This window comes from Capricornis sumatraensis, chromosome 9, assembly GCF_032405125.1.
Source record: "Capricornis sumatraensis isolate serow.1 chromosome 9, serow.2, whole genome shotgun sequence".
NCBI lineage: Eukaryota > Metazoa > Chordata > Mammalia > Artiodactyla > Bovidae > Capricornis > Capricornis sumatraensis.
The window spans coordinates 19,138,411-19,155,653 of record NC_091077.1 but is presented as its reverse complement, the minus strand read 5'-3'; the positions used below and the strand labels follow the sequence as shown (position 1 = coordinate 19,155,653).

Here is a 17,243-nt window from a genome sequence, read left to right as displayed (position 1 = left end):
TGGGTAGGCGAAGGCATGAGGGATCCTGCTGCTGTCCTTGCCCTTGGAAGGTTCAGGGCCAGAGGGCGTGGGGACTGGCGAACACTCCTTCCTCTGAGCATCTCTTGAAAAGCGTGGCTGCCTGCCCAGGACCCGCGGGCTGGCCCGCCATCACTGCAGGGCCGTGGTGAGCAGTGGACAGAGGGGCTGCCATTGCTGCGGGCCAGGCTGGCTCTGAGCTCACCCGGTGGGGGCTGCTGGTGGGAGTTGGCTCCCTCCCAGCGCTCAGGCCAGGGGTCTGCCTGGAGGAAGGGAGAGAGGATTCTTGCTTGATCCCTTCCTGGGTCAGGATGATCAAGGACTAGATGGATGGCCTTGCCCTTGGGAACATCATCCCGATTGTGCCGTCGTGTTTGGCTGAGGGACGTGGGTAACATTTGGACAGGTTTTTATAGCACGAGATCAATGTGGATGCCGGGTGGCCGACCAGACCCTGTCGCACACCCCATTGTCACGAGTTGAGCAGGAAGAAGGACCAGTACTTCCCCCTCGAGCAGTCCTTACTTTCCCAGCCTGGTTTGCGGGGGCCCAGGTGGTGACACGTCGGCACTGACAGCTCAGGGGTACCAGCAGCAGGACAACCAACTTGTCTTCTGGGCATCAACCACTGTCACACCTCATGTGATGTCATAAGAATGGGGACGCAGGCCAGGCAGGGAGGGCCTGAACTCGGTGCCCATTCTCCAGGTGGGCAGGCGGGGCCCAGGGGCTGTGCTGGGGCTGCTGGTCCTTGTGGGCAGGGGTCCCTGAGGCTGTGCAGGCCTTGTGGAGACCCCCACCTGCACATGTACCCAGTGACTGTGTGATGATATGACCACGGACTTGGTGCCTGGAAGCAACTCTCTTTTTGTCTGACGTTCCTAAGAGTCAGGAGTCCCACACAGATCCCACTGGGCTGAGATCCAGGTGTGGGCAGGGCTGGTCCCTCCGGAGGCTCCAGGGAGCACTGGCTCCTGCCTTTTCCAGCTTCTAGAGACACCGCCTCCCTGGCTCACAGCCTCTCCCCACCCTCACAGCCAGCAGCCCAGCATCTCCTTGAGCCCAGCGGGATCCTCTGCTTTTGAGGACCCCTGTTAGCATTGGGGTCCACCTCGGGGTCCTTGGCTCACCCTGTCTGTGGAGTCCCCGCTGCCAGTGTCTGGCTCCACGTCCTCAGGTCCTAGGCTACGGCGTGGGCGGCCTTGGGGGCCGTGGCTCCTCCAGCCATACCGCTCAGCTCCGTTTATTTCAGGAGCTGCATGCCCACTGTGGCCCTGAATTAAAATGCTGCTGAAGACACTGCCCACCTCCCTCCCCACCCTGCTACCTCTCAGGAAGCCCTCCCAGTGCTGGCCCTCAGGGGCCAAAGAGTGTTCAGGCCCTGAGGACACTTCTGTCCCCGACACATGGAACCACTTGTTTAAGGTTTTGCTTTTAAAAAATTCTACAAGCTCTGTGTGGCAGCCACAGAAACGGGAAACCCAGATACAGGAAAAGAAAACGTATCCTGCTTCTGCTCCTTCCCCTTTGGAAGGACCTTTAGCGTGGGTCTCCCCCCAGCTACTTGCCAACAGCTTGACTCGGTGCCCCGTGCGAGGACACCGCTTGGTGCTCTTCCAGAAGGTTCCCTGGGCCCGGGGCAGAGCTCCACAGCCAGGTTGCCACTGCTTCCAGCTAGGCTGCCTGTCAGGGGACCTGGTTGCAGGTGGGACTGCCCAAAGCCCAGGTTCCTTGGGCAGGGTTGGGGAGGGTGGCCTGTCTTGGGCAAGGGAGCTGGAAGGGGGCTTCTGGCCACTGACCCCTGGGGTGCCCTGGTCCCTTCCTCTGACTCATCTCTCTTCTGTCCCTGCAGAGGACGGGAGGGGCAAGCTGCGGCTGGCCAAGGCAAAGAGTGACCGGAAAAAGAAGAGCTACGGCGCCCCACACCCCCACTACCCGCTGCTGCCGCCGCCCCCGTCCACCCAGTTCACTGAGGAGGCGCCCTTGCTGGAGATCCCGGGACCCGCCCCCGGCCTTGAGGCTGCCGAGGAGAGCCCCCTGCCACCGCCCCTCAATGTGGTGCCCCCCAAGGCCCCTGGCGAGGAGCCAGAGGCAAAGCCACGCCCTGTCATCCCCATGCTGTACGTGGTACCTCGGCCCGGCCCTACCGGCAACAAGGGCCGTATGTCCTGCCAGCAGGCCTCGGAGCACTCTGCCCAGAAGGGCCCCACCTGGAAGGAGCAGGCCACCCCCATGGAGCTGACGGGGCCCGAGGAGGAGAGCGGAGCCAGTGAGGGGCAGGTAAAGGGGCAGTGGGTACTGGCTGGGGGGGTCCCCCACCCCTGTGTGCCGACCGTGGCCTCGCTTGTCCCAGATGGGCCCTGTGGCTCCCATCCCGGAGGCCAGTGACACAGATGTGGTTTAGCAGCCACCACGGATCGGGGCTGCACTTTCCTGGGGTCTCCTGCCCCCGACTGGGGACTCTGGGGTCCTTTGGAACCGGGCTCTGGCCCCAGAGAGCAGTCCCTGCTTCTGGCCCCAGAGCTGCCTCCTCAGAGGCCTCCTGTGCTGTTTTAGAATCCGTCCACCTTTTCTAAGTTGAAAATGGAGATCAAGAAGAGCCGGCGCCACCCTCTGGGCAGACCACCCACCCGGTCCCCGCTGTCCGTGGTCAAGCAGGAGGCCTCGAGTGATGAGGGTGAGTGAGGGGGTCACTGGCTCTGCTGGGTCCCTGCCCCGCCTTCTGCTGCCGCCCGCCCATCCAGCCTGCTCACTCCCACCCCAGCGCCCCCGCGCAGCATCAGACCCTCTCCTCAAATGCCTCAGGGCTAAAGTGTCCCCTGCCTGTTCTACAGCTCCCAGGCCCCATAAATGAGCACCTTGCTTTGGTCAGATCCCTGGGGACCACCAACACAGACCAGGGTGGACGGCACCCCAGTGCCCTCAGGGAACGCAGGAATGGGCCTTGGGGCCTGGGGACAGCCGGCCGGGAACCACAGCCAGCAGAGGCCTGCCCAGTGACAGATGGCAGGTTGGGCAGGTTGAATGTCTGTTGGTGGCCTCCATCTTACAGGACGTGGGGGAGACGGTGTCCCCACCCAACTTCCAGGGGTCTCTGCCCCCCGCCACGGCCCGACCACCCTGTGTCCTGTCCCCACACAGGATCGGCCCTGAGCCGGGGACCCATCCCCGAGCACACTGGCCGGTGGGGTCCTCAGTGCTGACGCCCCTCCCTACTCCCCTTTACTTCAGAATCCTTCCCTTTCTCCGGGGACGAGGACGTGGGTGACCCTGAGGCCTTGAGGTCACTGCTGTCCCTGCAGTGGAAGAACAAAGCATCCAATTTCCAGGCCGAGAGGAAGTTCAACACGGCAGCCGCCCTGACAGAGCCCTACTGCGCCATCTGCACTCTTTTCTACCCGTACAGCCAGGTGAGCCAGCGCCGTGGGACCCCAGGTCCACACCAAGCCGGGAGTGCCTGCCTGCTCCTGTGGGCGCTCTGCCAGAAGCCAGCCCGTGCACCCTGAAGAGAGGGTGTCAGGGACCAAGAACCCATTGCTTTTGGGGCCACAGTGGGCTCAGAGGAGAGCCTGGCTGGCGGGGCATGAAGCTAAGGCCCCAGTGAGGGCTACGGGGAGAGAGCCGGGGGTCTGAATTTCACTGGAAGGTAACTTACTCACAGGTATCAAAGAGGATACAAGTGCAGGAAGCGCTGTTCTCTGAGACGCCCTCAGCCTGACCCCGGGGCCCAGGAGTGGGCCAGGGAAGGGCCTGCGTGGTGAGCAGGGGTCTGGAAGCCCGACCAGCATGGGGCTGGTGACGGTGGGCTGGGGCCAGGCAGAGTCCCCGCGTGGCCGGGCCCGGACACAGCCCCGACTCTGTCCTGAGTTCCCAAGTCGTGAACCTGGCCTCTCCCTGCGTTCTGCCCTGAGCCATCTGCTGCCAGGTTTCCTTCTTCACCTGTTTGCTGCCCTGGCCCTGACCGCTGCCTGCCTCCTGCCCTTCCTGCTAGCGTCTCACCACAACCACGCACGGCCCGGATGGAAACGCCCAGCCCTCGGCCTCTCCACCTGCCCCACAGCCATCCTCTCCTGTGACGCCTGCCACCACCCCCACATAGCATGCCCTGTGCTGTCCCCCAGCATCTCCCACGCACCCACCCAGCTCCCTGCCTGGCCAGGTGGATTTCTGTACATTCTTTGGTTCCATCCCACTTGCTACCTCTTCCAGGAAGCCTTCCTGGATCTGCTGTCCCTGGCTGACTCAGGCCCACCTCTGCTTTGCTCCTGCCCTCTGTTTATCAGCCCTGGAGGACAGAATCAGATCTCACTTGCTTTGTGATCCCCAACTCCTAGCCTAGTGTCAGATGTTTTCCATGCATTAGCTGGGCTGACCGAGGTCTGTGCACCATGCTGGGGTGGCATGCCTGTCTCCCGGGCCCTGGTGCTCTGAGCGGCTGGGACCTGCTATCCCTAAGCGATTCAACACCTGGTAGTGGAAACAAGTAAGATGTGCCATCCGGACATCTTTTGCCAGGAGTGACCTCCTCGGTGCTGCTGGCATCTGTGCTGGGAACGTCTGCTTAAGAGGCGCATCTCCTTAATTCCAGTGGCTAAGTGAAGCATCATGCCTGAACTTAATCATGCCCACGGTGCTGGCGGGCCTCCACGGCCACAGCCCTCAGCATCAGGGCCAGGCTCTGCCTGTCCTGCATCATGGGAAGAGCTATGGCTGGACGTTGTGTCTGTTTGGAAACTAGCCAGTCCCCTCATCCAAGGTGGATCCCCCGTACAGGCACATACAGTGCATCAGACCAGTGGTCCTGGTGACCGCTTTCCTTCTGCTCGAGCTGGGCAGAGTCCTCCCCTCACTCTGGGGGTGCCGGGGAGGCTCATCTGGGAGCCCCACCATCCTGTGACAGGCCCAGTGTTTGCTGGATTTTTCATCACAGACTCTTCATCTGATTGGATCTGGGGGGCTTGGGGGACCTGGGGGGCTTGGGGGACTGGGGTACAGCGGTTGTGGCGTGCAAGTCATAAGTATAGATACACAGGTAACATGGCATCAGGTGATGGTCAGGACCACGAGGTCGACAGTGGGCAAAGGCTTGGGGGCTGCTGGTCACGTGAGCAAGAGATGAGCGCCCCGGACGGTGGGAACTGCACATGCAAAGGCCCTGGGGCAGGACCCAGCCTGGCATTTGGGGTGTTGGGGAGGGACAGCAAGGAGGCCCCTGTGGCTGGAGCAGAGCAAGCCCAGGGCCGTGGGGGCAAGCCAGTCAAGGACTGTGGGGTGGTGTCTGTGCTGGGTCTGGATGTAAGTGGGAGAGTTTGTGGGTGTGTGGGACACGATCTGACTCTCTAGAGGAGGATCTCTCAGGGGGCTTCTGAAGCAGGGCTGGGGTCTGGGAGGGTGTCAGGGAGAACTTGGTGCAGCTGCAGGTGTCCCAGTAGGGTAAGCTGGGGCTGGAGGTCCCGCCTGCCCTAGGGTGGGCTCTCTGCTGAAGGCGTCCGTTCCTGCAGTCCCTGCAGACTGAGAAGGAGGCTCCCCAGGCTGCCCTCGGGGAGGGCCCGTCGGCCATCCCACCTTCCAGAAGCGGCCAGAAGACGCGGCCGCTGATCCCCGAGATGTGTTTCACGGCCAGCGGGGAGAACACGGAGCCGCTCCCCGCCAACTCCTACATCGGCGACGACGGGACCAGCCCGCTGATCGCCTGTGCCAAGTGCTGTCTGCAGGTCCATGCCAGTGAGTGCTGGGCCAACACCTGGGGGGCTGCAGGTGGGCAGAGTGTCTGCGGGGCAGGGCTGCCCCTCCCTTTGGCTGCTGCTTCCAGCATATAGAAGGACCTGGTGTCATGGCATCAGGGTCTCCATCCTTGGGGGGGCAGACGTCCTGCTGCCCCCCAGTCAAGGTAGGCCTGCCCGACACTTCCTTCTGGAAGGTTCCACTGTGGCCTGCCCTCCCCTCCCAGGCCTGGGGGGGCAGCAGATTGGGTCCCCATCAGGGTCTGTGACGCTTTTAAATGCTGTGCCTTGGGGCTGAGGCTGGAATTGATGGTAAAGCTGAGATTCTGCAGAGGTCCAGGAATCTGATTTATCTCTCCCGTCCGTGACCCCCCCCCCCACCTCTCCCCCAAATCCTGAAAGCCCAACCTACCAGAGATAGGAAGATGGATGTCTGTTCCCTTCTTGGGTGGAAGGGGGTGGCGAACATCAGATTGTGGTCCAGGATGGCGAGAAAGCTTCCTGGAGATGGTTAATTTTGGTGTGGCCTGAGGAGGAAGCTGGCCATACATCTCTGGCACCTTGCCCCTGCGAAGGCCTGCCTGGAGCTGGCTCTGTCTCCTGGCTGGGGTCTGGCTCTGAGACACGCTCCCTGGGTGTTGGGGGCGGGGGGGTGGGTGGCAGCAGCGGATCCCACCACCCTGCTTCCCTCGAGGGACCCCGCCCAGCTACGTCAGTGGAGAGAAAGCTTAGGAGACAAGGCTCAGCACAGGCGTCTCCTTTGGGACCTGGCAGTAGACAGAGGGGGAGCCCGCACTTCCTCCAGGAGCCGAGACCACACCCCCGGGTCCAACCTCGTCTGAGGGCCCAGGGGACAGAGTGGGGGCCTCTTGGGTACCTTGCTGGCCCTCAGGGGCTCAGTGAGGACACAGAGCCCCCTTCCTGCTGTCCTGCTCTCTCCTGGAGTTTCCCTGGGGACCCCTTGGTACTGCTTGATGGCCCCCTCAGACTTCAGAGCCTGTTTGGTGGGCAACAAGCCCCAGCTGCTTGAGGGTCCCTACAGTATTACTGGGTGGCAGCGCCGATGAGGCGGGGCCCTGGGGCATGGCCCTCCACCCCTCCTCCATTCCCCCTCCCCATCTCTGAACCCAGCCACATCCCACAGCCAACTCCCTGGGTAATTCCAGGGCCTCTCACTGTGCTTTCAGAAGCAATGGTTCTGAACTGCGGACTCCCAAGGCCCACTTTTCATCTTATGCAACGTCTGGGTCCCCTTGCTGCGCTCTCAGCTCCTCCCAGACTGGGGTAGGGGGCAAGGGCCAGGCTGAGCCTCCAGACCCGGAGGAGCTCTGGTGGCAGAGTCGGGGCAGGGAGCCTGCTGTCCTTCCCCATCCCTTTCCAGACTTTCTTGGGCTCTGTGTGCAGTGGTCCGGATTGAGGCCGAGCAGGTGGTGAGCGCAGTTACTGCATCCGGAACCCCCCGCCCTCCCCCTACTGGCCTTTGATAGCCTGCCCGCAGCCATGGCGACAGACTCGCTTGCCCTGTCTTCTAGGTTGCTACGGCATCCGCCCGGAGCTGGTCAACGAGGGCTGGACGTGTTCCCGGTGCACGGCCCACGCCTGGACTGCGGTAACTCGCCCCTGCAGCTGGGGTGGTGCTCTGAAAGCCGGCGCGGCCTGTGGGGGAGCCGGGCCTGGGCCCCGGGCTCGCCCGATCCCGCGGGGAGACCTTGGGCTGGCTGCCTCACCTCCTTGGGTCTCGGGTGGAGCCCATCGCTTCGGTGGCCGCTAGTGTGAAATGTAAGGACCGCTGGCGGGGGCCGGAGCAGATTCCGGAGCAGCAGGCGGGCGGTCCTGCCCTGCACACCCCTCAACAAGTTGTCTGGTCCCCGCAGGAGTGCTGCCTGTGCAACCTCCGGGGAGGCGCTCTGCAGATGACGACCGACCGGAGGTGGGTGGAAGGGCCCCTTCTAGGGGACGGGGGTACCTGAGGGGCGACTCGGGGCAGGGACAGGACCCGCAGGAGCAGATGAGGTCCTGTCGGCTTGGCAGGCCCATGCCCACAGCTTTGAGATGACCCTAGAGGGGACGAGGCCCACATGTGACCCCTGACCCCTTCCGCTTCTCCCCCAGGTGGGTCCATGTGATCTGCGCCATCGCTGTGCCGGAAGTGCGGTTCCTGAACGTGATGGAGCGCCACCCCGTGGACATCAGCGGCATTCCCGAGCAGCGGTGGAAGCTGGTAGGGGGCCCTTGAGTGCTGCCCCGAGGGTGGGGTAGCTGCCTCGGAGCCAGGAGGTGGTTTCAGTGTGGCCAGCAAGTTACTCTTTGAGTAGGCAGGGGGTGCCTCTCTGGCTCAATTTCCTGCTTTTTACACAGAAAAGCCACCGGCGCTCTGCCCAGTTCTTTCTTGCTTAACTTGTAATCGGCGACCAAATGGAATTTTAAGAACATAATAGGCAAGAAGATCTTCATTAGATGTAACTGAAAATTCACACACGTTAAATAGCAGCTGCCAGTTTCCCTTCCCTCAGCCCCAGAAACCACCTGTCCTCTCTGCTTCTGTAGGTTTGTTCTCGCTTCCTCTTGGACATGCAGATTTGCAGCAGGTGACTTGCTTATTTCACGGAGCATAACATCCTCAGTGTGCACCTGTGTGGCTGCAGATGGCAGGGTTGTCTTCTTTTTCATGGCCGAGTAGCATTCCATTGTGTCTCTACACTGCGTCGTCTTCGTTTTCTCTCCGCGGATGCTTAGGTTGTTTCCAGGTCGTGCCTGTTGTAAGCAGTGCTGCCGTGAACATGGGGGTGCAGGTATCTTTTCAAGACAGTGATTTTGTTTCCTTCAGCAAAAGACCCACGAATGGAATTGCCGGATCATATGGTAGTTCTTTTTTAACTTTTTGAGGAACCACTGTACTGTGTTCCATAGCAGCTACGCCAGTGTGGGTTCTGACCAGCAGTGTGTGAGGGTTCCCTTTTCTCTCTGTCCTCGCCAATACTTGTTATCTCGTGTCTTCTGGATGGTGGCCATTCTAAAGGTGGTTTTGATTTGCACTTCCCAGATAATTACTGATGTTGACATCTGCTTACATACCTGTTGGCCATCTGTATGTTTTCTTAGAGAAATGTCTAGGCAAGTCCTTTGCCCATTTTTAAACTGGGCTTTTTTGCCTTTTTTGCTCCTCAGCTGTGGGAGCACTGTCTCTGGCTCCTCTAAGGAGCATAGCCATCCTTGGGCAGGAGTGGTCTTGCAAGTTTCAAGTTCCTCCGGCTCTTGCTGATAATGTCTCCTCCCCACCCTCCCCCGATCTGGGGGAGCCTTCGGGGCAGTAAGCCGTAGTCAGTAAGCAAACACTGGCTTTCATTCTCAGCTCTGCTACCATCCAGCTGTGTGACTCCAGACAGATTCCTTGATCTCTCTGTGCTCAGTCTTCTTCTCCATAAAATGGGGCTGCTAACAATCTCCTGCATGGGGAGCATGAGCTGGGTCACAAAGGGAAGTGCACCAGTGCCTGCTCCCAGGTCATCACCTGTGAGTCTGCAGGGTGGCCTTGTGGGGAACATGTGGGGAGTGGGATGTGTCTTCCAGCCCCCAGGAGATGGGTCATTGGCCGGGGGTACGGACAGCATCCTGGCTGTTCTTGCCTGGTTTATTTCCCAGCTGCCTGGGACAGGGCCTGGGTACAGAGGCTCCTCCAGGCCTCCAGCGGGCAGGAGGCAGAGAAACAGGGCTGTAATTGGTGAGCCTGGTGAGGAGGCCCAAGTGAAGGCTCAGAGGCACCACCCTGGAGCTCCTAGGTGCAGGGCCTCCGGGCAGGGCAGAGTGGGTGGTTGGTGGGAGCCATGTGGCAGGGGAAGGGGCCTGGTCAGGAAACGTGGGGCTCAGGCCAATGCCAGCCCCGCCGGTCAGGATGGGTGTTAGGAAGAGGCCGCAGAGGCAGTGATTTCTCCAGGATCGCGGGCGGCAGAGGCCTCATTATTCAGGTGGAGTGATGGTGCGGTGTGCGGCGCCAGATAGATCCTGCCTCCCAGACGCTTTATGGATCATCTGACATTTCCAGCTTGCAGCCTCTTCATTACCGTCACTTGTAACGATGAATTAAAAATCCTTTTACACAAGGCTCACTTGTACTGCCTAATGGAGCCTCACAAGGAAGCTGGCAGTTAACTCCTGCTTGTCTGGCCGCCTGCCTGCCTTCCCAGGGGCACATGCTAGCCGCAGGCCTGGGGACGGTCATGCCGGGCCATCCGCCCATCCTTCCGTCCCCAGGATTCTCTGGCCGCTGACCCTGGTGAGTAGCGGCTGCCCCAGCCGGCTGGTAGCTTGAGCCTGCTGCCCATCCCCTCACCAGCCCGGATCAGCTTCGGGGGCAGTAGAAGTGAGGCTGTCAGGGCAGGCGCTCAGACCAGCTCTGCCCTTCTCCTCAGCTCTGCCTTGAGGTGTCACATCTTGATGGAAGGGAAGGTGGATGTGTTTGGCAAAATTGGTAGGAAGGCCAGGGGCGACAGGGAATGGCTTGACGGGGGAAAGGCCTGAGACATAGGACTGTGCCTCGCGACCTCCGTGGCTGATGGCGCAGCAGCTGCGGCCCTCAGCCTCCTCCCACGGCCCATCCTGCACCATCCCCCGACCCCCCATCTCCTGCCCCCACCTCACAGCCTCCAATGAGGGAGATCCGGACAGGACTCAGCCTGAGGTCATGGCCTGGCAGACGGCCCCATGGGGGCCTGGCCCACTTTCCTCATGCTGTGGAAACTCAGAGCGGCGAGCTGCCCACTGGCCGGGCTTCTCCCGGGCCTTGGCTGTGGGGTCTCTGCCTCCTGGTGCAGAGCCCAGTTCTCAAGGGCCATGTCATGTGTCTCCCCTCCCCCCCACAGGCCAGCGGGAGAATCAGGGATTGACAGTCTAACAGTGAGATCTCATTGCCATCGACCGGCACAGGGCTGCACTCCTGCAGCACCCTTGCTGTGGGGCTTCTCTGGCTTTTGAACGTGGTTTACAGAGCGATAAAGGCCGGCTTATTAAACGCCCAGAGTCATCAGCAGGTGGCTGCTGAGTGGCGGCAGGGTGTGGGCATGGGCACAGTGTCGATGGCTTGGGAGCTGACACCCAGCAGGGCAGGTCGCCCAGGCGGGTGTTCCCACAGTGTGGGCCCCCTGCCCCTCCTTATGAAGGGCCACACTGCAGTGTCTTTCATTCAAAATTAAAGATAAAATCTCCCGTTTCAGTGGCTTTAACTACATTCACAGATTTAGGTAACCATCATCTCTAGCTAGTTCTAGAACATTCCATCGCTGCAGAAAGACCGGCCCCCCTCATTGGGTGACTGCCAACCCCCCTCCAGCCCCCGGAAAACCCCTGACCCCACTGCCTGTCTCTGTGGATTGGCCTGTTCTGGACGTTTCCCATCAGTGGAGTCACACCGGCTTTCTGTGTCTGCTTCTCTCGCTGAGCGTGCTGTTTTCACGGTCCCTCCACGTGGTAGCAAGGTGCCTGCTCAGGCAGCTCTGTGGAGGGGCTGGTGGAAAAGAGGTCTAGAGGTGCTCCTGGGGGCCAGCTGCAGGCTGAGTTGGTGGGCTTGGGGTGGTCAAGACGCTCCCAGGATGACCCCTCCATGGGGCCAGGCCCCTGCACTCCAGCTTCGGGTTTCAAAGTCACTCCCAGGAGACAGACCTAGGGGCCCAGTAGGGCAGGGGCTCCCAGTGCCAGGGGGCAGAGGTGCCAGCCGGAGCCCTGTTCCCACTGCCGTGCCCCCACAGAAGTGTGTGTACTGCCGGAAGCGGATGAAGAAAGTGTCGGGCGCCTGCATCCAGTGCTCCTGCGAGCGTTGCTCCACCTCCTTCCACGTGACCTGCGCCCATGCCGCCGGCGTCCTCATGGAGCCAGATGACTGGCCCTACGTCGTCTCCATCACCTGCTTCAAGCACAAGTCGGGGGGCCACAGCGTGAGTGCCCATCTGCCCCCCGGTCTGTCCCCCTGCCCCTCTGTCCCGCTGTGTGCTGACAGCCCCTCCACCCGCAGGTCCAGGTGATGAGGGCCGTGTCCTTGGGCCAGGTGGTCATCACCAAGAACCGCAATGGGCTTTACTACCGGTGCCGCGTTATCGGCACCACCACGCAGACCTTCTATGAAGTGAACTTTGATGACGGGTCCTACAGCGACAACCTGTATCCGGAGAGCATCACTGTGAGCGGCGAGGGGCGGGGCAGGGGGCAGCGCAGGCGCAGGGCAGGCATTGCCCTTAGGACACTGGGGGGTGGCCCGATTCCTCACGGGCATCTCCTGCTGGAGAGCTCTGCCTGCAGGAGGGCGGGCCACAGGGCAGGGTGGCAGCAGACGCTGGGCACCCGCCCGTAGCTCGCCCTGACAGTTTAAGCTGAGAGCACCACCTGCTTCTGGTTGGGACCTTTCTACTGAATGGGACCTTTCTTAGCCCAGGCCAGCGTGGTGACCAAGGCCAAGGGCGCCCCTCACCCCATCCCATCCTTCCTTCCACAGAGTAGAGACTGTGCCCGGTTGGGCCCGCCACCCGAGGGCGAGTTTGTGGAGCTCCGGTGGACTGACGGCAACCTCTACAGGGCCAAATTCATTTCCTCTGTGACCAGTCACATCTACCAGGTGAGGGGGTCCTGTTTGCCGGGTATTGGCTGAGGTGGGGCCCTCAGCAGGGTCCTTTGGGGACTGTGGAGCTAGCCTCTGAGGTCAGCGCAGGAGGGAAGGCAGGAAGGCCTTCTGACTGTCCCATATTTTCTCCTTTGGAGATGTCTTCTCGATTGTGTGTGTGTGTGGTAGAACATACCTAACAAAATTTACGACTTTCACCATTTTTTAAATGTACAATTCAGTGCCCCTGATTTTTTTAAAAAAATCAAGTTGATTGTGAGTTTTTTCTCATGATCGTGGAAGAAAAGTTACTGACGTGTGAAATCTTACAAGAAAATTCACCCCCTATCCCAGTGACAAAGACAATGACGGGTGACCCTGTGCTGTTTTCCCAGTGGTCGCTTGCAAGCCAGCCGTGAGTGGGTGGGCACGGGGCTGGGCTGGGTGGGCCACGAGCTGAACTGCATCCCCTTGGCAGGTGGAGTTCGAGGATGGGTCCCAGCTGACGGTGAAGCGTGGTGACGTCTTCACCCTGGACGAGGAGCTCCCCAAGAGGGTCCGGTCCCGGCTGGTAAGTGGCCAGGAGTTGGGGCGGGGGTGGAGGCATGGCTGCCTTGGGGAGCAACCTGTCCAGCCGGCCTTGGCATCCCGCCTTGGCCTTTGCTGGTTTTGAGGCAGGAGGGGCAGTGGGAGAGATGGCCCGGCCAGTAAGGAGGAGACGGCAGCACCTGAGCGTGGATCGCAGCTGCACGTTGGTGATGCAAAAGGGAACGAAAGAAGCTGGCCTTTTCTCATGACTTTTCGCCATCTTCTTTCTTTTGGGTTTAACCCAGAGGCAAACTTCTGAGGATCAGGGGCTGCGGCTGTGGGTGGAAGAGCCGAGTCAGAGCTGGGGGTCCCAGATGCGAGGTTCCTTGGGGGACGGACAGGAGCTGCTAGGCAGACCAACGGCCTGTGTACAACCTGGCCTTGCCTCCCAAGTTCTCTGGACGGCAGGGCTCCCACCCTGCTAGGGGGCCAGTGGCTGGGAGGCTAGGCCCCTCCTCTGCCTGCATGGGGGGTCACTTGCAGGACAGGATGGGGGTTCACGCAGAGGCAGGAGGGGCTGTCCCCAGCAGCCAAGGGCCATTGGCCTCCAGCAGGGCAGGCGTTTGTTCCAGCCGGGCCCCCAAGCACAGCCTGTATTTCAGTCCATTCTGACCCCTACACCATACTGGACAACTTAAACAGTCTCGTAGGATTCTGGAGGCTGGAAGTCCAAGATCAAGGCACTGGCAGGTTCAGGGTCTGGTGAGGGCAGACCCTGGTTTACGGCTAGCTGCCTTCTGTGTCCTCAGGTGGTGGAGAGAGAGAGGGCGCTCTCAGGGGTCCCTTGATAACAGCACTCATCCTGTTCTCGAGGGCCATTCTCTCATGACCTCTTCTTCCCTGACCCCATTGTGCTGTGCTGGGGCGGGGCTTCAGCATAGGACTGGACCTTGGGGGACACAGATCTCCACCCACAGTGCCCTTTCCACTAACCCCCACGCCGTCTGCTCCCCTGTAGTCGGTCAGCACAGGGGCCCCGCAGGAGAGCGTCTTCTCCGGAGAGGAGGTGAAGGCCGCCAAGCGCCCTCGGGTGGGCACTCCTCGCGTCGCAGAGGACTCAGGGCGGAACCCGGACTACCCGGCCTTCGTGGAGAGCCTGCTGCAGGTGCAGTGCTGGCCCGGAGCCCCCTACTAGGACCACCGGCCGCCCGTGAGCCCTCGGCCCAGCAAGGCAGGCGCGGCGGGCCCTGGCGTTTGCTTGCTGTGAATCCCTGTCCTCGCCTCCCAGCCCGAGAGGCTACCTCGGCGACAGGAGCGAGCAGGACGCCGCACGCGCCCCCGGACTCAGGGAGCAGGGCCAGGCGGGCTCTGGGGGGCCGGCGGGGGTGCGCACGCCACCCCCTTGACCCAGATTCGTAAACCACGTAAGCTCTTCTTCTCGTAAAAGGTGCTACTGCATTGCCTGCCTCCTGAGCAGCCGTGGAGATTGTGACTTCTGTACATACATCACCTTTGTGAGGTTCTTTCTATAAATACCTATTGTTTAAAAAAAAAATGCAAGAAAAAAGGAAAGAAAAGGAAAAATCACATCCCAAAGTTGTTTTCTAGATTTGTGGCTTTAAAAACAAAACGAAATGAAACAAAATGTCTTTTTTTCTCAGAACCCGGTGAGCTGCCCAAGATAAAAGCAGCTCAGCTTTTTGTTTGTCGTGTTTTCTGGTCTCGCTTGCTGTGAGCGGCGGGGATGCGCTGTAGCAGCGGTGAGGCCTGGGGGCACTGGGAGGCGAGGGCAGGATGCCTGGGCACCCCTGACGGTGGTGCCAGGTCACTCACTCTCTCCCAGTCGTGAGATCGAGAAGGTCTGGGCAGCTGGCACCACGAGGCCAGCACCCAGCGGGAGGAGGCTGGCAGCTCCTCTGGTGGCCTCCCCCTTCTCTGCGTGGCCTTTTGCAAAATAAACGCTCTCTCTTCTGGTGGCTCCATCTTCTGCTTCTTCCCCTGGGAAGAACCATCTCCCAGCTGAGGCCGCAGGTGGGCGGCCCTCAGGGGTCTGGGTGCTGCTCACACGTGTGCAGGGGGTCTTCCCCAACCCCGAGGGCCTGGTACATCCTGTACAATCTCTGTGACGCGTGAATTTGTGTGTCTGGGAGAGAGAGCTCTCAAGAGGGAATCACGGCTTTCAGCTTGGAGGGAATCTGCCCCAGAAGGCTTATGGGCTGAATTTCCAGGCAGAAAAACATGTTCCTCATTCCAGGCTAGGGGAGGAATGGTGCTCCCCACCACATCTCAGCCACCCCATGGTCCCCTGCAGAGGAGTCGAAAGCGTCATTTGCTTGTATAAAGATTTTTTAAGTTTAAAAAAGAGGTTCTAACAGTTGCCAGGCCAGAGAGAACCAAGTAAGGAAAGTGGAGAGAAGCTCCCTTGGTGGGGGGAAGGGCAGGTGCCCTAGAGGGGCGGGCGGGGCGGCGGGAGGTGCCGGGGAGTCAGCGGAATGTGGGGGTTCCCTCTGCATGCAGCAGGCCCCTGCCCCGGGGCGCTGTCCCTGTGTTCATATGTAGTTTGAAAATGCTATTTATATTGTAAAGAGAATAAAAAGAAGCAGGCAGACGCCCCTGTGGCTCCGGGTCGGGCAGGTGGGCCACCCCTGTGGCCAGGCCCTCTGGGTTCCACTCCATCCATGGTGGGTTCCTGGACCACTTGTGCAGACAGGCAGTGGCGCAGCCAAGGGGGAGCGTGCTTTCCCTATGAAGGTGTATCTGTGTCTGTTTGTGAAAGCAAGAGACAAACCCCCCACCCACCCTGATTTTTTTCCACCTGAGGTTAAGGATGCGCTGTATTTCTGCCTAATTCCCCTGCCTCTAGGTTCATAATGAATTAAAGGCTCGTGAGCACTGCGAATTACAGTTCCAGGTGGCTGCGGCGTCTTCTTTTGTCTTCTCCTCTGAGTGGGTGCCAGGGAGGTGGGCAGCGGTCTCCAGGCTGGGGTGGGCTCTGGGTGTCCCCTCCAGGAGGGAACAGGCGTGGTTCCTCCCCAAAGGGTGGCACATGGCCTGGCCCCACGGCCTCTGCTTTCTGCCTCCAGGATGGAGGAAGTTTCCTTACAGAGCTAGACATCTGAAGCTTGTGTCCACACAGACGTCTGGCCTCCGAGGCTTTTGAGTCCCTCTGGGGCGAGGCCCTCTCCCCCCCTGCCCTCCCAGCCTCTGCCCAGTTCTTGTGACACCTGAGCCAGGGGTCGTATTTTGTGGTGGGCAGCCATTGGGCCTATGTGAGACAGCAGGGTCCACGTGGGGTGAGGCTGTCCCCCCAAGTAGTCATGAACGTGTTACTCATTCAGCCAGTACCCAGGATAGAGCAGTAGTTGGGACAGAAGTGGAAGAGGCGGACGGCATATAAAATGGCATGTCAGTTGGGATGTGAACAGTAGGAGGTCCTGAGGGAGATGAGAGGGTGAGGCATGGGGACATCTTGGGGCACAGCCAGTGCAAAAGCCCTGGGGCAGCACCATGCCTGGATTTCGTCCCTTGCACAGCTTGTGGGATGTTAGTTCCCCAACCAGGAATCAAACCCATGACTCCTGGCAATGGAAGCACCAAGTCTTAACCACTGGACCACCAGGGAAGTACCCATGCCTGGTATTTTGGAGGAACAGTTGAGTGGGACCATGTGACTACAGCAGAGCGAGGGGGAGGGAGGGAGGGGGAGGGAGGGAGGAGACGAGGGCAGGGAGGGGATGGGACAGGTCATGCAGGGCATTGTGGGCTGCAGGAAGGCTGGGGCATTCACCCCAGGGAAGTGGGAGCCTGAGAGGGTTGTGGGCAGAGGAGAGGCGGGGCCTGACTCTGCCTCTGCTCACTGGTGCCCTCTGACCCCTGAGAGGAGGACAGACCATGGGGTGAGGTGGGAGCCTGGGGACCAGGGCAGAATGGAAACACTGAGCATCTCGAAAGATGGCCTTTGAGGTGAGCTGGGCTCTCACGGCTAGACATGGGGCCGAGGGCTGAGAGAAGGCATTTAGGACACATCAGCAGATGGGCCTGGGGACTGTGGACAGGGCGCTCCTCTGGGCCTCAGTTTTTCTTCTGCAGAATGGGCATCCTTAAGGGTGCTGTGTCCTGAGCAAATTTCCTCCAATGAAGTATCCACCCAGCCACTGCCACCCTCAGCCTGCTTCTCCGACCCCTTTGCAGAGATGCTGCCTCCGGCACCCCACAAAGCCCCCAGGACTCAGTTTCCCCATCTGCTACAGGGGACTCTCTGCAACACTGACCAGGTGAGTCAGCATCCTCTGACCCTCCCCGGGGCCTGGAGGATGTGGTCGGTCCTCAGTGGTGAGGAGGGGGCCACAGACAGCAGCAGCGTGAATGGCTGACCCAGCTGGTCTCAG

The 17,243-nt window shown here is 60.5% G+C and overlaps 1 protein-coding gene across 2 annotated transcripts in view; it reads left to right on the top strand.

Moving 5' to 3' along the window:
• The window catches only part of KDM4B (lysine demethylase 4B), an 81,522-nt gene extending 66,265 nt beyond the window's left edge, over positions 1 to 15,257 (top strand). For both annotated transcript variants that reach the window (XM_068981390.1, XM_068981388.1), the window contains 12 exons: positions 1,871 to 2,298; positions 2,575 to 2,695; positions 3,250 to 3,428; positions 5,520 to 5,742; positions 7,274 to 7,350; positions 7,616 to 7,671; positions 7,854 to 7,962; positions 11,483 to 11,668; positions 11,746 to 11,910; positions 12,223 to 12,342; positions 12,806 to 12,898; positions 13,874 to 15,257. In XM_068981390.1, the coding sequence (XP_068837491.1) occupies positions 1,871 to 2,298; positions 2,575 to 2,695; positions 3,250 to 3,428; positions 5,520 to 5,742; positions 7,274 to 7,350; positions 7,616 to 7,671; positions 7,854 to 7,962; positions 11,483 to 11,668; positions 11,746 to 11,910; positions 12,223 to 12,342; positions 12,806 to 12,898; positions 13,874 to 14,050 (1,934 nt within the window). In that variant the 3' untranslated portion in view covers positions 14,051 to 15,257. The remainder of the gene's footprint in view (positions 1 to 1,870; positions 2,299 to 2,574; positions 2,696 to 3,249; positions 3,429 to 5,519; positions 5,743 to 7,273; positions 7,351 to 7,615; positions 7,672 to 7,853; positions 7,963 to 11,482; positions 11,669 to 11,745; positions 11,911 to 12,222; positions 12,343 to 12,805; positions 12,899 to 13,873) is intronic.
• The last annotated feature ends 1,986 nt before the right edge of the window (positions 15,258 to 17,243 follow it).